Source organism: Anomaloglossus baeobatrachus, chromosome 8 (genome assembly GCF_048569485.1).
Source record: "Anomaloglossus baeobatrachus isolate aAnoBae1 chromosome 8, aAnoBae1.hap1, whole genome shotgun sequence".
NCBI lineage: Eukaryota > Metazoa > Chordata > Amphibia > Anura > Aromobatidae > Anomaloglossus > Anomaloglossus baeobatrachus.
The window spans coordinates 218767914-218787594 of NC_134360.1; the positions used below are offsets into that span (position 1 = coordinate 218767914).

General features: G+C 47.0%; 1 protein-coding gene across 1 annotated transcript in view; it reads left to right on the forward strand.

Annotated features, from left to right (window-relative positions):
* The window catches only part of LOC142249450 (vitellogenin-A2-like), an 18229-nt gene extending 2452 nt beyond the window's left edge, over positions 1–15777 (forward strand). Inside the window, exons 3-35 of the mRNA XM_075321112.1 lie at positions 804–955; positions 1516–1767; positions 2587–2751; positions 2824–2972; positions 3126–3276; positions 3796–3953; positions 4185–4344; positions 5237–5362; positions 5545–5763; positions 5844–6067; positions 6155–6252; positions 6599–6723; positions 6823–6924; positions 7012–7131; positions 7221–7410; positions 7557–7650; positions 7797–7982; positions 8423–8570; positions 8777–8996; positions 9087–9253; positions 9368–9760; positions 10070–10111; positions 10661–10786; positions 11132–11344; positions 11418–11560; positions 12079–12217; positions 12406–12541; positions 13191–13377; positions 13647–13741; positions 14119–14216; positions 14862–15021; positions 15111–15263; positions 15674–15777. Coding sequence (XP_075177227.1) covers positions 804–955; positions 1516–1767; positions 2587–2751; positions 2824–2972; positions 3126–3276; positions 3796–3953; positions 4185–4344; positions 5237–5362; positions 5545–5763; positions 5844–6067; positions 6155–6252; positions 6599–6723; positions 6823–6924; positions 7012–7131; positions 7221–7410; positions 7557–7650; positions 7797–7982; positions 8423–8570; positions 8777–8996; positions 9087–9253; positions 9368–9760; positions 10070–10111; positions 10661–10786; positions 11132–11344; positions 11418–11560; positions 12079–12217; positions 12406–12541; positions 13191–13377; positions 13647–13741; positions 14119–14216; positions 14862–15021; positions 15111–15263; positions 15674–15777 — 5195 coding nt within the window. The remainder of the gene's footprint in view (positions 1–803; positions 956–1515; positions 1768–2586; positions 2752–2823; positions 2973–3125; positions 3277–3795; positions 3954–4184; positions 4345–5236; positions 5363–5544; positions 5764–5843; positions 6068–6154; positions 6253–6598; positions 6724–6822; positions 6925–7011; positions 7132–7220; positions 7411–7556; positions 7651–7796; positions 7983–8422; positions 8571–8776; positions 8997–9086; positions 9254–9367; positions 9761–10069; positions 10112–10660; positions 10787–11131; positions 11345–11417; positions 11561–12078; positions 12218–12405; positions 12542–13190; positions 13378–13646; positions 13742–14118; positions 14217–14861; positions 15022–15110; positions 15264–15673) is intronic.
* Positions 15778–19681: the final 3904 nt, after the last annotated feature.

A 19681-nucleotide genomic window follows, 5' to 3' on the forward strand; every position in this document is an offset into this window, starting at 1 on the left:
CCATGTAGTGGCTGTTCCCAGTACTGCGGCTCCTCACAACTCCATACACCACGTAGTGGCCGTTCTCAGTACTGCGGCTCCTCACAGCTCTATACACCGTGTAGTGGCCGTTCTCGGTACTGCAGCTCCACTACTATTGAAGTGACTGTGACCTGAGAACTGCCACTAGATAATATACATCCAGTGGGAAGTGAGACACGCTGATTGGTTAGGGTATCGGGAGTCATATATAAGGGTAGATCATATATAAGTCCTGGACAGCTCTTGTAATATATGACTATTATGGGGTCTCCATAGCTAGACAGCGGTGATTAATGAGGGATTCCACTTTATTAAGTTGTTGGCCAATCTCCTTTCTTCAGGAGCACACCGCTCCTTTACCTCCGGGCTGTCTGGGAATGGTGCGTTCCTGAAGATTGCCAGGTTGCCCCATCGCCCTGGTCGCACCGCCGGCCCAAATTGTGTGCCCTCTCATGCTGCAAACAGGAGCAGCTTTGCTTCTACAGTATTCGAACAGCTCAGGAGCCCATAAATGCCGCAATGCTGCAGCTTCATACCTGGCTGTAGAGGTGGCCGGTAACCAAGCAACTATAGAATTAAGAATCCATCTGTTTTTAGGATGGGGAGGATTGTCATTAAGAGATACAGAGTAACATTACATGTTTTTTTACAAGCATTTAGCAATTTTAACTATTTTGGGGGTTGATACAAAACTCTTTAACTATCCTTATACAGGATGTAAAAATATTTTTTTAATCTAGACAACCCCTTTAAATGTCCTTTTTTCTGTTCTGTATTTTTAGAACAACTTTTAAACCCAACCAAGACCTACTTGTACAACTATGAAGGAATCATTGTGAGCGGCCTGCCCGATAACGGATTGTCAAAGTCTGGACTCAAGCTGAACTTTGATGTTGAAATCAGTGGATTTGCTCAGAGAACATTCATCCTGCGGGTAATAATGGGTGATGGGCCCTGGTCCTGCTCAGACTTGGTGCCAGGACGACTTTTTGCCTTTTTGTATTTTTAGCTCCATATAGGATTGGTCTCTTGCTGTGATTGTGCATGTTTTCTGCTGGAGTAGAAGCCGTCGTTCTCCGAATCTGGTGATGTTTTCCTTTCTTTCTTCCTCTCCGTTCCTGAGATATCTGAAGAACGGAGCGGCGCAGAAATAAAAGAGAAACATCACCAGATTCAGGAGAATGGCGGCATTTACACCAGGTTTACACACATTCACGGCAAGTGACCGGTCCTTGTTATCACACAGTATATTTCATATAACGATATGCCGTCATAGCACAACCCGCTACGGGTGAACACCGCCCGGTGGATGACACTGCACATGGCCGCTATGACCACCGCCGGTTACCATAAGATATTTCTGGTACACGCTGTTACAGACATCAATAGATATCATTCCCTAATTATAGAGCTAGGTCGTAGCAGACCGTACCGATTGCCCCAAACACACAGACCTTACGTTCATCCAATAATAACTTTATAATTTCTACCCAGGTCCAAAAACTTGACATCAAGGAATATCATGGTATCTGGCCACGAGATCCATTCACTCGGTCCACTAAACTGACCCAAGCCATCGCAGAACAGATGAAACATGCCTTTAAGTTTGAGTACCACGATGGCCGGGTGGGTGATGTATTTGCTGCCGAGGGCACCTCCGTCACAGTGGTCAACATCGTCAGAGGTGTCATCAATCTGCTGCAAGTCCATGTCAGGAAGTCCCAGAACGTCTACGACCTGGACGAGGTTTGTACACTGCCTTCTCATAGCTAGAAACTTTTCAGTCACTTTCTAAATCGTTTTACTTGCGTTTTTTGCACCACTTTTGAGATTTTTGTAGACATTTTCTTCATTTATATGTTACCCCGGGACACAGACAAACTTTGCCCTTCTCTGACGTTTCGCCTTTCTACTTTTCATTTTCAGTGCCCGATTTCCAAAGGCGACTTGCAGGGGCTTTCTCCCCTCTCCCCAATAAAACACATGAACTCTCATCCTAACATTCACATACACGGAGGAGTTGGGGTAGAGGAGTATCGACTGAAGAGCGTTTGGTCACAGCTCTCTCATGACACCTTTAGACCATAGAATAACTGTCCCCTCATTTGCCAAGTAGGATGGTGGACATTAGTTGACCACAAGTACCTCTGGGTGAAGAAAAGTGTGGGCAGATTATGGGCTCATGATCTGGGGCCTCCACCACTTTGGAGACCTGCAACTTCATGGCCAAAAGAGGCGACCAACTGTCCATATATCTAAAGGAGTCAATGGCTTGTTTTTCTCTTTAAAAAACAAAGACTTCAGTGGGTGGAATGTGCAGTCATAGCCAGCTCGGCTACATGTGACTGCTCCAGAGGGTCAGGTGGGGGCTGCTTGTAGAGCCTAATCCAACAATTCAGGTCCTGAGCCAACCTGAAGTGAAGAGACTGACAGTGGGACATCACACTGCGGGGAATGATGAAGAACTTCCAGGTTCCATGTAGCCAACTCCAAGCTCCATAACTCTGTGGTCCATAATTGTATCGTCCACAGAATTTCTGACTTATTTTGCCCTCTTCCATATAGGACTGTATCTCTGGAAAGTGTCCAACAAGATATGTGATCCAAGACGATGACAAGAAGTCTAATTCCATCATTGTCATCAAATCCCGGGACCTAGAAAAGTGTGAGGATCGTGCCGTGAAGAGGATCGGAATGACCTTCCAGCAGCCATGCAGAGCGTGCCAGCAGGTACATGTGAGCTCCTATGAGCGGTAATAGTATTAGACATTCTTGATTCTTATTAAATCCTATTTTCATCAGAAATCCAAGAACTTTCGTGGCATGCTGACCTGCACTTACAGAATTAGGAACAAGGCACAAGGAGCCGTCATTGAGGAAGCCAAGGCCAAGGAAGTCTTCCAGTACTCTCCTTTCTATGAGCTTCATGGAGCTTCTGTAACAGAAGTCAGGTATATAACAAGCCACATATCTAATAAGGACCAGCAGCAACACCATAGCACTCAGTGATGCATTTATGGAACTTCAAACATGAAGGGATATCACCGAGACCCTCAGCAGGAGGAGACGTTGTACATATTTATATTTATTTCTTTTTTTTCCAGACAAGATCTCAAGTTGAAAGAGATCAAGTCCAGCAGAGTGAGCGAGCCACGTGTGCAACTAGAAAACCGCGGAGGACTGCTGTACCGTTTTGGCCCTGAAGTTTACCAAATGCCACTTCACCTGTTGAAGGGAAAGAACATTGAGACTCAGGTAAGATGCCGACTGGTAAGGCTATGAGCTGAGTGGTCAAATGTCTAAAACTACATGTCCAGAGTCACAAATTAACTTCTGAGCACAAGGTCACTACTGAATGTACCTGGATTTACTAGCTAAAATAAAGTGTTAGGGTTGAGGCTACAACATTGAATCATGTTTATACTAGAGCCTAGAACCATTGATGAAGCATGACCTCAGTTATGGGTAAAATGAAAATCTAGAGCCATGGGTGAGCTGAAAACTTAGAGCCTTGGATGAGCTGATAACGTAGAGCCAAGGGTGAGCTGAGAAGCTATTGCTGGGGGTAACCTGAGAACTTAGAGTCAGGGCTGAGCTGAGAACTTAGGAGCCATGGATCAACTCAGAAGTTAGAGCTTTGGGTATCACATAGTTTTACTTTTACTCACAAGTCACCTCCAGGTCTTGTAAGGTCCTCCCATTGGATATTTTGAACACTTGGTGGATTGTTATGCTTAGTTTAGATCTAAGTAATCTTTGATATTCTTCTTTCAGGTCGCAGATGCTCTTCAGCACCTGGTACAAAACAACCAGCAGGAGGTACAGGCAGAGGCTCCAGCTAAATTCCTACAATTGATCCAGCTCCTGCGAGACATAGAATCTGAGAACCTCCAGGCCATCTTCAAGCAGTATTCTGACCGCCCTCTGTACAGGTGAAGACTGAGGCTGTGATTACATCTAATGGTCTCTGAAGAAGTCCTTTTGGGCAGATTAGTAAATTTAATTTGTCAATATTAAAAGAAAATATGTATGTTAAAGGCTCCCCTTCTCTGAGTTGTAAGTTAGACATCCCCTTTAATTTCTGAGTAGGTCTCCGCTTCCAGATCGCGTTTTATTTGTGCCCTATGCTTTATATTCACCTACATTTCGTGGTTGTGTTTTAGGCAATGGTTGAATAAAGCAATCCCCCTCATTGGCAACACTGAGTCTCTGAAGGTCGTGAAGCGAAATATTCCAAGCCAGAGCGTCCAGGAAGCCGCCATGTCCATCACCCTTGCCATGCAGCACACACGGGCCAGCCAGAGCACCCTCCAGATCGCAGCTGTAAGTCATTGTCATCCTTTTATACAGACAGAATGCATTAATAATATTTTTAAAAAAATGTAAAGACTTAAGGGGGCTTTAAACACAGCGATATCGCTAGCGAGCGTACCCACCCCCGTAGTTTGTGCGTCACGGGCAAATTGCCGCTGCCCGTGGCGCACAATATCGTTAGGAGCCATCACACGTACTTACCTGCCTAGCGACGTCGCTGTGGCCGGCGAACCGCCTCCTTTCTAAGGGGGCGGTTCGTGCAGCGTCACAGCGGCATCACTAAGCGGCCGCCCAATAGAAGCGGAGGGGCGGAGATGAGCTGCCGTAACATCCCGCCCACCTCCTTCATTCCTCATTGCCGGCGGCCGCTGGTAAGCTGTAGTTTGTCGTTCCCGAGGTGTCACACATAGCGATGTGTGCTGCCTCGGGAACAACGAATAACCTACGTCCTCAACAATCAACGATTTTTTGAAAATGAACAACGTGTCAACGATGGACGATTTGGTGAGTGTTTTCCATCGTTAATGGCTGTTGGTTGAAGTCACACGCAACGACGTAGCTAACGATGCCGGATGTGCGTCACACAATCCGTGACCCCGGCGATATATCGTTAGATACGTTGTTGCGTGTAACGGGGCCTTTAGATGTTGTCACCTCCAAAAACGCAGCATGTCCTTCTAAAAACGTCTTGTCTGCGTGTCCGGTATTGGAACTTAGTTCCAATGAAGTCAATGGGGCTGAGCTTCAATATCACAATCACCCAGCCGCAGCTTTTCGGACAAAGTGAAAATTCATAGTCAAATTTAGTAATTAGGCACAAGATAAGGATAACTGAAATTTGTTATTATAAAATTGGATTTTTCAAGTTCTCAGGCTCATAAATTGTATAATTGTTGTTTAGGAACTGCTACAGGATTCCCGAGTCCAGAATTCCCCAATGTTGCTCAAGGCAGCCATGTTGTCCTATGGTACAATGGTGAACAAATACTGTTCCAGCATTGAAGGGTGCCCAGAGTCGGTTCTCCAGGTGAGTGACTGATCAGGTTCAATTGTCTTTTATAGTTTACAGGTCCAATGTGAAAATCGACCCAATCAACCCAAATGACCCAACCAACCAATTATGAGTGATCATTAATTAATCTAGTTCACGTTAGTCTATTAAAGACGTCAGATTTGTTGCTTTCTTACAAAAGATCTAATATATTTCAGCCCCTCCATGATTTTTCTGCCGAAGCTGCCAACAAGGCTCACCCCGAAGAGATCAGCCTGGCTTTGAAGTCTTTGGGTAACACTGGACAGGTCGCCTGCATTAAGCGCATCCTGAAATTCCTGCCAGGATTTTCCTCTAGCGCCTTCCAGCTTCCAGTTAAAGTTCAGGTTGATGCCGTCATGGCCCTCAGGAACATGGCCAAGGATGACCCCAAGAGAGTAAGTGGACTTTATCTGGGGTCCATCTGATGTGTAGACCGATCGCACATGACAACCCTAAATGTGTCCTATCCACATAGGTTCAGGAAATTCTGCTCAGCGTCCTGATAAATCGTCGTGTTCACACTGAGGTCCGCATGATGGCTTCCGCAGTTCTCCTGGAATCTAGACCACCTGCAGCCACTGTGACCACCCTGGCTCTGATCATAAAGAAGGAGGCTAAGGCTAGCCCGCAGTTGGCCACTTTTGTCTACTCTTACATGAAGTCCTTGACCAAAACCTCAGTGCCAGAATTCAACGAGCTGTAAGTGCGAGTGTTGTACCGTGACCCAACATGCAGACCGTGAGTCCATCTAGCCCGGTACTAACATGTTCATAATCTGTCTTATAGGAACGGTGCTTGCAGCGTCGCCATCAAACTCCTGAACCCAGTGCTTGACAAACTGAGCATGCGCTACAGCAAACTTTTCACTTTCGACACTTTTAATTGTAAGTCACTACGTCATTACAAAGATGGCGCAAAGGAGCTGAATAATGGTGTAGATGCAGAATATAAATGCTCTGAACCGCAATACGAAGTCTGTTGGGGCCACACACCAACAAAGTGCCATTTATAATATCAGGGTCTTCTTATATAGCAGCGGTGCTTTGGGTCATCTCATCCTCCACTAACTGTGCACCCTATAGATACTGTACGTTCCCGGAGAGAGCATCAAACTCAACAACTGTAGACCATAGTAATCCAATTTTGGATTTACCAGATGAATTTTCTGCTATTTATATGGTCCAATATCAAGATCAATATATTGTTATAATGATTTATTTCTTTCCTTAGACCCTCTGATGTCTGGAGCCTCCGTCAGCGTTCTCCTTATGAACAATCCTACCACCACATTCCCAGCTTTCGCCAAGGTCAATGTCCGAGGATACATGTCCGGTGGCAGCACAGAGATTATTGAGGTACCTAAAAATAATAATCAACACTCGTTCCACAATATTTCTAGATATGTCTAATAAATTCTGATGACCTTTCCATGGATAATCTACTCCTCATTCCAGGTCGCCATACGTGCTGAAGGCTTCCAGGAAATCCTTAGGAAGCAGAACATCGCCTTCGATCAGTACTCCATGCAGAAGAACATCATTAAGATCATAAAGAGCGTGAGTGTTTCAGTTTAGTCTTGGTTTAGGGCGATCACGTGCAATAGATGAAGGAGTCCTCACGCTTTACTTCTTTTTGTTTTTAAGTTGACTGGATTTAAAAGTCTCCCATCCGAGGTGCCTCTATTTTCAGCAAATTTCAAGGTGTTCGGGCAAGAAGTCTTCTACAAGGATGCCACCAAGGAAACCATCCAGAGCGCTTTCAAGGTAAGATAGTTTGTGGCCAAACATCTGAGTGATGGAACATTTGCCATACTCCAGCAGTGATTTTTATTATTTCTCCTCAATGTTTCTAGATGCTGACAGAGCCCACGTCCCGTCACCCTGTGATTAAGAGATTCCTCCAGAAGATTCTCGATGGATTTATAGCACAATGGGCGCATCCCGTTCTGCTGGCTGAAGTTAGACACATCGTTCCTACTGCCATGGGTCTTCCTCTGGAGATCAGCCTATACTCGGCTGCTGTCGGCAATGCCGCTGTTAACCGTAAGTTAATGACATTTTTAGGAAAAATCATTCTCTAGATCCAGTTACTAAGTGTTGTCAAGTCTGGATGGACAAGTGGTGATTGGTGTTTCTTTAGTATTCAAACGATTTTCCATCCTGAAGCAATATCGCATTATATGTTTCAGTCGACATGAAAGCAAATCCATCGCCGTCCAGTGACCTGAGCGTGGCTCAGCTTCTGCAATCCAGTATCCAACTTCGGGCTGATGTGACCCCCAGGTCGGTACACACAGATATCAGAATTACATTTTATAGGTTTTTGATATATTTTATAGGTTTTTATAGGTTTTTTAAAGGCATCCATAGCTAATGTAAATGACACGTCGTATCTCCATACATCTCACCCTCGTCTATTGTATTTCCAGCATTTCCATGCTAACAGTGGCAAGCATGGGCGTAAACACCCCCCTGGTACAATCCGGAATTGAATTCCACGCAAAGGTCCTGGCCATCACCCCACTGAAGAGCTCCATCAAGTTCAATCCTAAAGATAAGAACATCAAGATTGAAACTCTACCAAGCCAGCAAGAAAGCGACCTGATAACTGTAAGGTAATGTCCTGGGGCTTTATGAGGGAATAATAATAAAGGAGGTTTTCTCATTGATGACGACAGAGAATGCAAGTGATCTAACTGAGAGCTACAATGTAAGCAAGAAGGAAGCAGCAAACGAGTCAAATTAATTAGTGGAGGTGAAAAGTTATAAAGGGATGACCAATGTGGTGTCCACCAACCAAAGGTTTGTCACAGTCAGTGATCAGCGGCAATCTGAAGACAAACCCAGCAGCAAGTGTGCAACTTCTTCACAGCTCTTCCGCAGGCGAGATGAAGTATTGCAAAGCATGGACATGCCAGGTCCTCCACACATGTTCCAGGTCCTCCATAAAAGTGCCAGGTCCTCCACAGCAAAGATGTCCGCACCCTCGACTGCAAATTGAGGGTCTTGAAGGTAGAATACCCCACAAGTAACTTTTTATTCATTCCATCCACAGGACTCAAGTGTTTGCTGTGTCCAGAAATAGGGAAGACTTGGAAGCAGTGAAGAAGACGCCAATTGTCCCTAAGGGAGCCGAACATGACATTCTGCAGAAACGTTTCGAAAAGTCTGAAAAGTCTTCAGCAGAAGGCACCAGCATGATGGTAAATGTGTGAGATAAAGGAAGTGATGGGTCAACTCATGGGGCCAAAAAAGGAAGAACCGTGAGGAACCATGATTTACCATAGAGAAAAAAAATCATGTGGCCAAATGTTTAAGGAAATATAAATTTGAGGTTATTTTTTTAAACCAAACATCCAAAAATAGTCAGCAATGATATTCTACAAATATGTGTTTTTTGTCTTTTCAGGAGGGATCTTCAGAAATCACGGCCAAGAAGTATGCTTACCCCGGAGAGACGGGCCAGCACCAGTATTCACCAGCTACCCTGCTCCACCTCTGCTTTAGGATTCCTAAAATTAATATCCAGGTCTGTGCACACCACAAGGCTCGTAGCGCCGCAGGACGCAAACATACCAAGTTTTACCAAATCGTAGGAGAACACGAATTAAAACTCTCTGTGAAGCCAAGTACGTATCCCTATCCTGTCCCGTGTACTATTCCCCTATCTGACCTGTAGCCTCCAGGTGGAGTAACCTCTATTCTTTCTCCTCTTACAGCTCAGAAGGATCTCGCTATTGAAAAGCTACAACTGGAAATCACTGCTGGATCCAAGGCTGTCTCAAAAATAATTGCTCTGTCCGATCTGGAAGAGAAAGGTGAACATCTGGAGGAATCTGAAGCCCACAAAAGGCTGAGGACCATCCTTGGCCTTGATGAGACTTTGGTGAGTTGGGTTGGGTTGAGTTGAGTTGGGTTGGGTTGGGCAGCATGGGCTTCTCCTCCCTTCTCCTTGGAGGTAACATTAGATTATCTGATCTATTTTGACCTGATGTTACAGGCTGCAAATCAGACCCTGCGTGCACGCAAAGCCAAGAAACATGCACGTGATGAAGACGATGAACAGAAGGGACACGGACATCGCTCTTGGGAAGATCAGCAAAAGAAAGGCCATAAGCACAAGAGTAGCAGCAGCAGTGACGACGACAACAGCAGCAGCAAAAGCAAGAAAGGAGCCGGCCATCAACACCAGAAGAGTAGCAGCAGCAGCAGCAGCAGCAGCAGTAGCAATGACAGCTCCAGCAGCAAGAGTGACAGCTCCAGCAGCAAGAGTGACAGCGACAGCAGCAGCTCAAGCCAACAACAGAATGACAAAAAACACAAGCAACCCATCCACCAGCAGGACAAACGCCGGCAGCAGAAGACCCGTCACTACGCCAGTGATGCAGATGAGGTACCATTGCTGTCATGTCCTATGTGATATCCTGCAGGATTAGAATAAGGATTTATTTTCTTCTCCAGAAACAGCGCCCTGGCTGTCCATAGGCTGAGTCTGGTACTGCACCTCATCCGCGTTCAAATGAATCTGACTAAACTGCAATACCATCCATGGACAGAGGTGGCGCTGCTCCTGCGGAAGAAGGAGATACGAGTTACTGATCCTATTCATTACCCTTAGATGCAAAAGAGAAAATGCAAAACATAAACCCCAAACCTGTGATTCATTCCATCCCTCATACTCTGCACTTGCTTTATTTTCTAGGCTGAAATCTATGAACTACGATTTAGGAGACCAGATGAGGAGGTACGGAGGCCTGGAGACGTTTATAATGTGACGCACGATAAGTAGATGCTATAATCTGAGATGTGGAAAATCCAGTGGAATATTATTGTCCATTTATAGACTATTCCCGGCCAGGACGCTGCAATACACTGTATACAGCTATATACTGGTATCAGTAATGTCACAGTGTAACTAGGAGGGGCCCTTATTGTAAAGTCACTATAACCCCCGGCGGGCACAGAATGAAGAGGTCCCTGAGCAAGAACAGTGCCAGGGGCGAGATGTACTCCAAATACTCATCATAATGCACAATTTCACCTGTGTTGGAGGAGGTAGTGGCCCCTGACCTCCTGTGCCCCCGTGCACAATTTGTTTTGGAGAAGGTACAGGCCCCCTGACCTTTTGGGCCCCTGTGCACAATTCCACCTGTTTTGGAGTGGTAGTGGCCCCTGACCTCCTGGGCCCCTGTGTGGTTCCACAGGTTGCACCAATATGTCTGCCCCTGCATTATAAGATTCTATCTGGAGCAATGTCACCAGCTCAAAGGCGTCTGCTTCTGCTTTTCCTCAGCGCGTCAGGCCCATGTCCGGCCGAGGCCGTGCCTCACAGTCCAGCTCCAGCTCCAGCTCCAGCTCCAGCTCCAGTTCCAGCTCCAGCTCCAGCAGCAGGAAATCTGCAGAACGACCCCAGGGGAGAGTAAGTACAATGAGCCAGGTTCCCCTTCCCTCCCCCGGGCACATTGGACAGCTCCGTCCTCTGGCACATTGGACGTCCCTGTTCTCCGGCACATTGAACGTACCTGTTCTCCAGTACATTGGACAGCCCCGTCGTCCGGCACATTGGATGGATCCGTTCTCTGGCACATTGGACGGATCTGTCCTCCGATACATTGGTTGGCTCCATCCTGTGGCAGATTGGAGGGCTCTGTCCTCCGGCACAATGGTGGAGGCATGTTTTGTTGTGGTGGAATGTTTTAGGGCTCTAACAAAATGGTAAAATTTGAAGACAGATTTCAAGAAGTGTGTTACTATCTTATTTCAGGGCAGATTCCTGGGTGAACACAAATCCCCCAGCCTGGTGGCCACTCTTCAGGCCGTCCGCGCCGACCATAAGAAGCAGGGCTACCAGCTGATCGTATACGAAGATTATCGCTCATCCAAGCCTAAGCTTCAGGCCTATGTGGTGGACATTACTGGGGAGAGCCGCTGGAGGGCATGCATCAACGCTCAGGTGGAGAGCCCACACGAAGCCCAGGTAACAAACGTCTGATAGTAACCCGTATCCCCCAATACCCTGCACATCGTCTAATGCTTCCCACGTATTCCAGGCTGAAGTGAGATGGGGTCCGAACTGTCAACAGTACAAGATCTCTGCATGGGCCGAGACCGGACGCTGGGGCACTCAGCCCGCACTCAGACTCAAGTTCAGCTGGCCAAAAATCCCATCTAAACTCAAGTCCGTTGGACAGGCGTAAGTCAGAAGGGAAACATTGTTTTTAGCTCTTCCTAATAAACATTTGCAAAAGAAGCATTTCTGGTTCCGCGAGCCTCCAGCGCAGACACAGCAGCATCGGTTGTGGTGCTACGGCATAAGGTGCATCATTGTGTTGTGGAGGACACAGACCAAGCATACTAAGCACACCCACCTAACAAAGCCACACCCACCTAAAAGCCACAGCCACCTAACAAGCCACACTCCTAATAAAGTCCCACCTCATCCTAACCCCACCCATTTGTTATCAGCCACACCGCAGGGCGCTCCTCGATTGATGATTATGATGATGAGGAGGAGGAGGAGGGGAAGAGGCCAATTTCCTTTACAAAATTGATTTTTATTAATTTAATACAAATTACCGTAAATATTTCCTGAATGTGTTAAAAATGTGCAATAAATTATAAAAATTGTAAATATAAAAAAAAAAATACACAAAAAATTAAATCTGTATAAAACCTATGTTTAATTGTCATGAATTTGGGTGACATTTTCAGGGTCGGTTGGTACGTCCCTGGAGCTGCCCTCATGTTAGGATTCTCCGAAAAACTCCACAGAAACCCATCCAGACAAGCAAAACTCGTCCTGGCTCTCTCCAGCCCCCGGACCATGAACGTTGTCTTGCAAGTACCACAGGTAACCTCTCGATTTCGTATCCGAGCAGAATTCCCATCATTCTCTCCCATCCCACGATTAGTGGATGGTGCAATGCAGTGTGGTGGAGCTGTAATACCTGGCACAGCCTATAAACAAGGGTGGCGCTGTGCTTAAAAGAGTGCAAGCTGTCAATGATAATGTGCGTGTATGGTGTTTACTTATTGCAGGCGACAATCTACTACCAAGCCCTCAATCTGCCGGCCGCCTTCACTGCCGCCTGGCACGCACGTCCCGCAGACATTCAGGTCCCAACCTGGAATATCTTCGCTGATGTCCACAACTCAATAGCAGACAGACTACAAGGTGAGTTTAGTTTTGGGTCCTCCATTCTGTGCCCATAAATCCTACCCAGCATCAGGCTGGGGTTCATGGGGCCACAGGGTGGTGATTCTGGGGTCCACCCTCTGTCTAGGACATCAATAAGATGCTGAAATTATTGGTTATTCATCCAAAAAGGCGCAGACCCTAGTGGTCAGTGTGACCACCCAAAATCCTCTCCAAATGCGGCTGTCTTCTGCTGGACCTTTGGGGTCCATTACTGATGATGGTCGTCCTGCAGGACCACCTGGTGCTTTGGGGAGCCGGTCTACCATTGATCCGGTCTGACATGGGTCCGGTCTACTGTGGGTCCAGTTTACCGTGGATCCAGTCCACAGTGGGTCCAGTCTACCGTGGATCCGGTATACCCTGGATCCGGTCTACCATGTATCCGGTCTACCATGTATCCGGTCTACCATGTATCCGGTCTACCGCGGGTCCAGTCTACCGCGGGTCCAGTCTACCCCGGGTCCAGTCTACCGCGGATCCTTACTATGCCTATTCCTATCACCTTCCATGGGTTTCAGTTGGATACGGCAGTGATTTTTGGACTTTTCAGCTTATGGGTCCCAGTTGCCCAATGTTTCTAGACTATATTGAATATATTACAAAATCTCTAAATCTTCTACTCCAGGACACTGCTCTCTGTCCACCAACATGGTCAAGACATTCAACGATGTGAAGTTCAACTACACAATGCCCGGACACTGCTACCACGTCCTCGCTCAGGACTGTACCGAAGAGAATAAGTTCATGATCATGGCTAAGAGATCCAAGGAGAACCCCGAACACAAAGATCTGAATGTGAAACTGGGAGAATTGTGAGTGACTGCAAGGCTTGACTATCGCATTGTGTTACATTGTATCTAGCATGTTCTGATGAGGACCCCGTATACTGTATATCCAATAGAAATGTATCAGAAATACAATATACAACAGGTCAGAGCTGGTAACCAAGGGCAGGATTATGGGAATCCGTGTGACTGCCTTGGCTTCCATTCACATCTATAGGACTTGCTTCATACTGTGAACTCAAGTTGTAGCTTTGCAGGACGATGAACTCTTCTTTCTACTTTCTTCTCTTCACTAGTGAAATTATCCTGGCTAGCCGATCAGCAGAGCCCAGGCTGAAGGTCAACAACATCGACATTTCCATGGAGAAACTCCCATATGCGCCCAGCCAGGGTAAGTGAGAGGACAAAGGGAGAGAGCTATGGAAAAAAATGAAAAGGCATCCAAATGGGGCTGAAAAGAAAATGTGTAAATATTACCACCATACAATGCATAAATAATACCACCATACATTGCATAAATATCACCAACATACAGTGCAGAAATATCACCACCATACAATGCACAAATATCACCACTATACAATGCATAAATATCACCACCATACAGTGACACAAAGACACCAAAATACTGAGCTCTAATAGTATAGTAACACCACACGGCTCCATGTGACAAACTCCATCACTGGTGCACTATAAAATACGAGTTATTATAATTATGGGCCCATACATCACATTACACCGTATAATCATGCTCTGAATCTCTTCCAGATCCATCTGTGAGAATTGAAGAGAGAGAAGGAAAACTTGTCCTTTCTGCAGAAGACTTTGGTATCGAGGAACTGATCTATGATGGAAAGTCAAGTGAGGTAAAGGAACCGCAGGTTTACACCTGGACGCCCAGTGACTCCATCCTCGGGGGCGTCCTCAACCACTCATGTCGACAAGACCATGCTAGACCTAAGTATATGGTGGTTAACTGATCTGACAACATGGAGCTCATCAAATAAGTGGATCACATGGAGCTCATCAAATAAGTGGATCACATGGAGCTCATCCGATGATGGGATCACATGGAGCTCATCCGATCAGTGGGTCACATGGAGCTCATCCCATGAGTGGATCACATGGAGCTCATGCCATGAGTGGATCACATGGAGCTCATCCCATGAGTGGATCACATGAAGCTCATCCGATGAGTGGATCACATGGAGCTCATCCGATGAGTGGGTCACATGGAGCTCATGCCATGAATGGATCACATGGAGCTCATCCCATGAGTGGATCACATGAAGCTCATCCAATGAGTGGATCACATGGAGCTCATCCGATGAGTGGGTCACATGGAGCTCATCCGATGAGTATAACATATGGAGCTTATTCAATGAGTGGATCACATGGAGCTCATCCGATGAGTGGATCACATGGAGCTCATCCAATATGTTTACCATTGAATGCTTTGCAGTTGGCCATATTTTCAGATATCCCAGTAATATCTATCTCTTGTTTTGTAGCTTCGTACAGCTTTATGGATGAGAGGCAAGACTTGTGGTATCTGCGGCCACCATGATGATGAGACAGAACAGGAATTCAAGATGCCCGATAGAGAGGTAGCAAAGGATGAAGAAAGCTTCGGCCATTCTTGGATCCTAGCTGAAGAGGCCTGCTCCGGAGGTGGGTGATACATGGAGGGATCTAGTGCAGATAACTCCGCAGTTAGTATCTCTATCCCCTCACAACCTAATAAATTCGTTATTTTACAGTCTGCAAACTTCATCACTCTATGGTAAAGACTGAGAAACCAGAAAGGGAGGAAAGCAAATGTTACTCCATCCACCCCGTCTTGCGCTGCGCTAAAGGTTGCACCCCATCAGCCACCACCCCTGTCTCTGTCGGCTTCCACTGCACATCTGCTGGTAAGTGATCACTAATTAGGAACGGGGCATAGATATGGGCACTATGGTCAGTCGGCCCCTGGGTGCATGTACGGTCTGTCGACCCCTGGGTGCACATATGGTCAGTTGGCCCCTGGGTGCACGTACGGTCAGTCGGCCCTTGGGTGCACTATGGTCAGTCAGCCCCTGGGCGTACGTATGGTCAGTTGGCCCCTGGGTGCACGTATGGTCAGTTGGCCCCTGGGTGCACTATGGTCAGTCAGCCCCTGGGCGTACGTATGGTCAGTTGGCCCCTGGGTGCACGTATGGTCAGTTGGCCCCTGGGTGCACGTATGGTCAGTTGGCCCTTGGGTGCATGTACGGTCAGTCTTCCCAGGCTATGCGTGATTTTTGCACAGACTCATGACTATAACTTTCTCTTTTCACTCCAGATCTGGCAGAGGAGGAGTCTCTGATGGACAGGCCCGAAGACTACACAGAGCAGGTAGAGGCACACACCTCCTGTTCCTGCGAGTCCCTGAAGTGCGCAGCTTAATGCCGATGACGCTACGGCCGCCACCTTTTGTTTATACCTAGAAACTAAAGAATGAGCTGTAATGTCAGCACCAATCAAGCCAATCGCACTTTCCAACCAACTGTATAGTTCTTCGTCCTAAACCCTGAAATTTTCAATAAATATTTGCATCCAAAAAAACGTTCTTTTTCTCTTCTTTGTGTGCGTTTTCCATCAGATGTTTGTCCTATGAGTTACTGAGCAAATCTCCCGTGTACTGCTCTGGTGTTGTCTTGTTAGGATGGAGGCGAATTCTAAAAGATACAACTCCAAAAAACTTCATTCATGGAGTCCTTCATCCAAATGTGGCTGCGTCCCTGGATCTTCAGATGTGGTTGTTGTTTGTCCGGACTTCTGGCACAGAGACACTGGTGGCCACTGGACCTGGAACTTTGTGTATTTTGGTCGCCCACTTTCCCTTAAATTCTCTCGAGTGTTGCAGGTCGTCTGTTACAATGAGAGAGCGCAATCCACCCAGCGAGCAACCCCGGGGAAAAAATAAAATTAGAAGTAAAACATGGGACTTGTGCCACAGACATTGAAGATCGGGGCTCAATGAGGAATCTGCGAGTGTAACAGTCAACTTCATATTCTATAGGGGAATGACTGCAGCAGCCGGGGTGACAACAGTATGGCTGCAATCTAATAAAGGCAATCTATCAGCAGGAACGTCCCCCCTGAGCCGTCTATAGGGCCTACATAGAAAGCATGGGGGCCCAAGCGGGAGCTCCAATTGTGCCCCTGGTCCAACAAAAAAAAAAAAAGCATGGATACAGGAGATCGTATCTGACAACCTTCCAGCCATTACAAAGTAATGTTCCTCCTATTGAAGTCCCTAGATTCCCCTTTCATTGTCCCCATGTAGTATGATGTCAACAAAACTGCCCCCCAAACACTGTATGATACCCCCACAGCGAATTCCTCCAAAGTATCCTCCACACACACAGTATGATGACCCTACTGTACCCCACTCAACCTTCCTGGGAAAGTATAGTAGCATAGAATCAGCGACTGTGACCCCCACACGGCCCTCCATACAGTATAATGGCCCCCACATAGTCCCCCAAATAGTATAATGACTCCCACAAAGCCCCAACTGTAACCCATACACAGGCCTCCATACAGAATAATATATACCACACAGCTGTCCAAATCTTATAATGCCCCCCACATAACCCTCCATACAGTATAATGGCCCCTACATAACCCTCCATACAGTATAATGGCCCCTACATACCCCTCCAAATAGTATAATGGACCCACATAACCCTCCATACAGTATAATGGCCCCTACATACCCCTCCAAATAGTATACTGGCCCCCACATAACACTCCATACAGTAAAATGGCCCCTCCAAATAATATAATGGCCCCCACATAACCCTCCATACAGTATAATGGCTCCCACATAACCCTCTATACAGTATAATGGCCCCTACATACCCCTCCAAATAGTATAAATGCCCCCCACATAACCCTCCATACAGTATAATGGCCCCCACATAACCCTCCATACAGTATAATGGCCCCTACATACCACTCCAAATAGTATAAATGCCCCCCACATAACCCTCCATACAGTATAATGGCCCCCACATAACCCTCCATACAGTATAATGGCCCCTACATACCCCTCCAAATAGTATAATGGACCCACATAACCCTCCATACAGTATAATGGCCCCTACATACCGCTCCAAATAGTATACTGGCCTCCACATAACACTCCATACAGTAAAATGGCCCCTACATACCCCTCCAAATAATATATTATGGCCACCCACAGAAACCTCCATACAGTGTAATGGGCCCCATATAGCCCTGCAAACAATATAATGGCCCCAACATAACCCTCCAAATAATATAATGGCCACCACATGACTCTCCAAATACTATAATATCCCCACATAGTGTTACACATAGTATAGTGGGCCCCCCATTGCCATCCATGTAGTATAATGCCCCCCGATTCCCACATAATGTACTTAATCATAAAAACAACCTCTCACTTCTCCTCACTCAGCCGCTCCTCCGGTCTCTGCAGCTTATGGTCTGAAGTGCTGCACATTTTGGTCCAGAGGGCGAGAAACAGTGACATCATCTCGCCCGCAGTGCTGAGACGTCAGAGCTCTGATGCAGAGGGGGAATGATGGAGGAGACAATGGACGGTTCCCTCTTCCATAATCTATGATACAGTTAAAAGTGTGATGCAGAGCGGGGGGTGGGGTGTCTGTCACTACATATTGGTCATAGGAAGCTGTATAAAATGACACCTTGATATCTGCGATGCGATGTCTTATTCTAGAGAAATCCACGTTATTCTTATATGTAAATGAGTTGTTCAGATCTCTGGGACGGACATAGATCTCCCCAAGACTCCACCTCCAGAACTTATTACAAATGACAGGGGGCATTACCAGTGTGAGACATGTAATGACTAACAGTCTGCTCAACCACATTGATGATTTTTGGATACTAGCGCGCATGCGCAGAGGATGGCGCCATTTTATTGGAGACCTAATGTACATACCAGTGCAATATTTAAAATAGGAGGCAGATCTCTGACGGATCAGCGACCTCTAATTTACAAACAGGAGGCAGACGGAGGGACCCAAGCTCCAAGGGAAGACCCTGCGCACAGTCCTGCCCCGATGCACGAATATATCATCACAAGAAAACTTCCAACAGAGATTACAAAAAACAAACTACAAAATCTATTTCTTCAACTAAAGTTTCATTTTAACCAATATTACAGCGCCAGTATGACAGACTGGGACACCGGGAGACCGGAGAATCCTCCGGGGGGCCCCGACCCCAGTCCAGCACTGCAGCTCCTGCCTCCTTTCTTGCTGAGTATTCTAATTGCATTCACCTAGGGCTTTACTTATTAGCCTGCACTAAAACAACAAGGTAATGTGCAGTGCAGTGTAGTGCAGCGCAGCGCCTTCACATTACCTCCTGCGGCCGCAGTTGTATTGATCTCATCGTGTGCACAGCTGCTAAGAGAGCGCTGCGCCCATGATCACACAGCCTGCCGACACACTCACCAGCTGATGATCACACAGCCTGCCGACACACTCACCAGCTGATGATCACACAGCCTGCCGACACACTCACCAGCTGATGATCACACAGCCTGCTGTCACACTCACCAGCTGATGATCACACAGCCTGCTGTCACACTCACCAGCTGATGATCACACAGCCTGCCGACATACTCACCAGCTGATCACACAGCCTGCTGTCACACTCACCAGCTGATGATCACACAGCCTGCCGACACACTCACCAGCTGATGATCACACAGCCTGCTGTCACACTCACCAGCTGATGATCACACAGCCTGCCGACACACTCACCAGCTGATGATCACACAGCCTGCCGACACACTCACCAGCTGATCACACAGCCTGCTGTCACACTCACCAGCTGATGATCACACAGCCTGCCGACACACTCACCAGCTGATGATCACACAGCCTGCTGTCACACTCACCAGCTGATGATCACACAGCCTGCCGACATACTCACCAGCTGATGATCACACAGCCTGCCGACACACTCACCAGCTGATCACACAGCCTGCTGTCACACTCACCAGCTGATGATCACACAGCCTGCCGACACACTCACCAGCTGATGATCACACAGCCTGCTGTCACACTCACCAGCTGATGATCACACAGCCTGCCGACATACTCACCAGCTGATGATCACACAGCCTGCCGACACACTCACCAGCTGATCACACAGCCTGCCGACACACTCACCAGCTGATCACACAGCCTGCCGACATACTCACCAGCTGATGATCACAGCCTGCCGACACACTCACCAGCTGATCACACAGCCTGCTGTCACACTCACCAGCTGATGATCACACAGC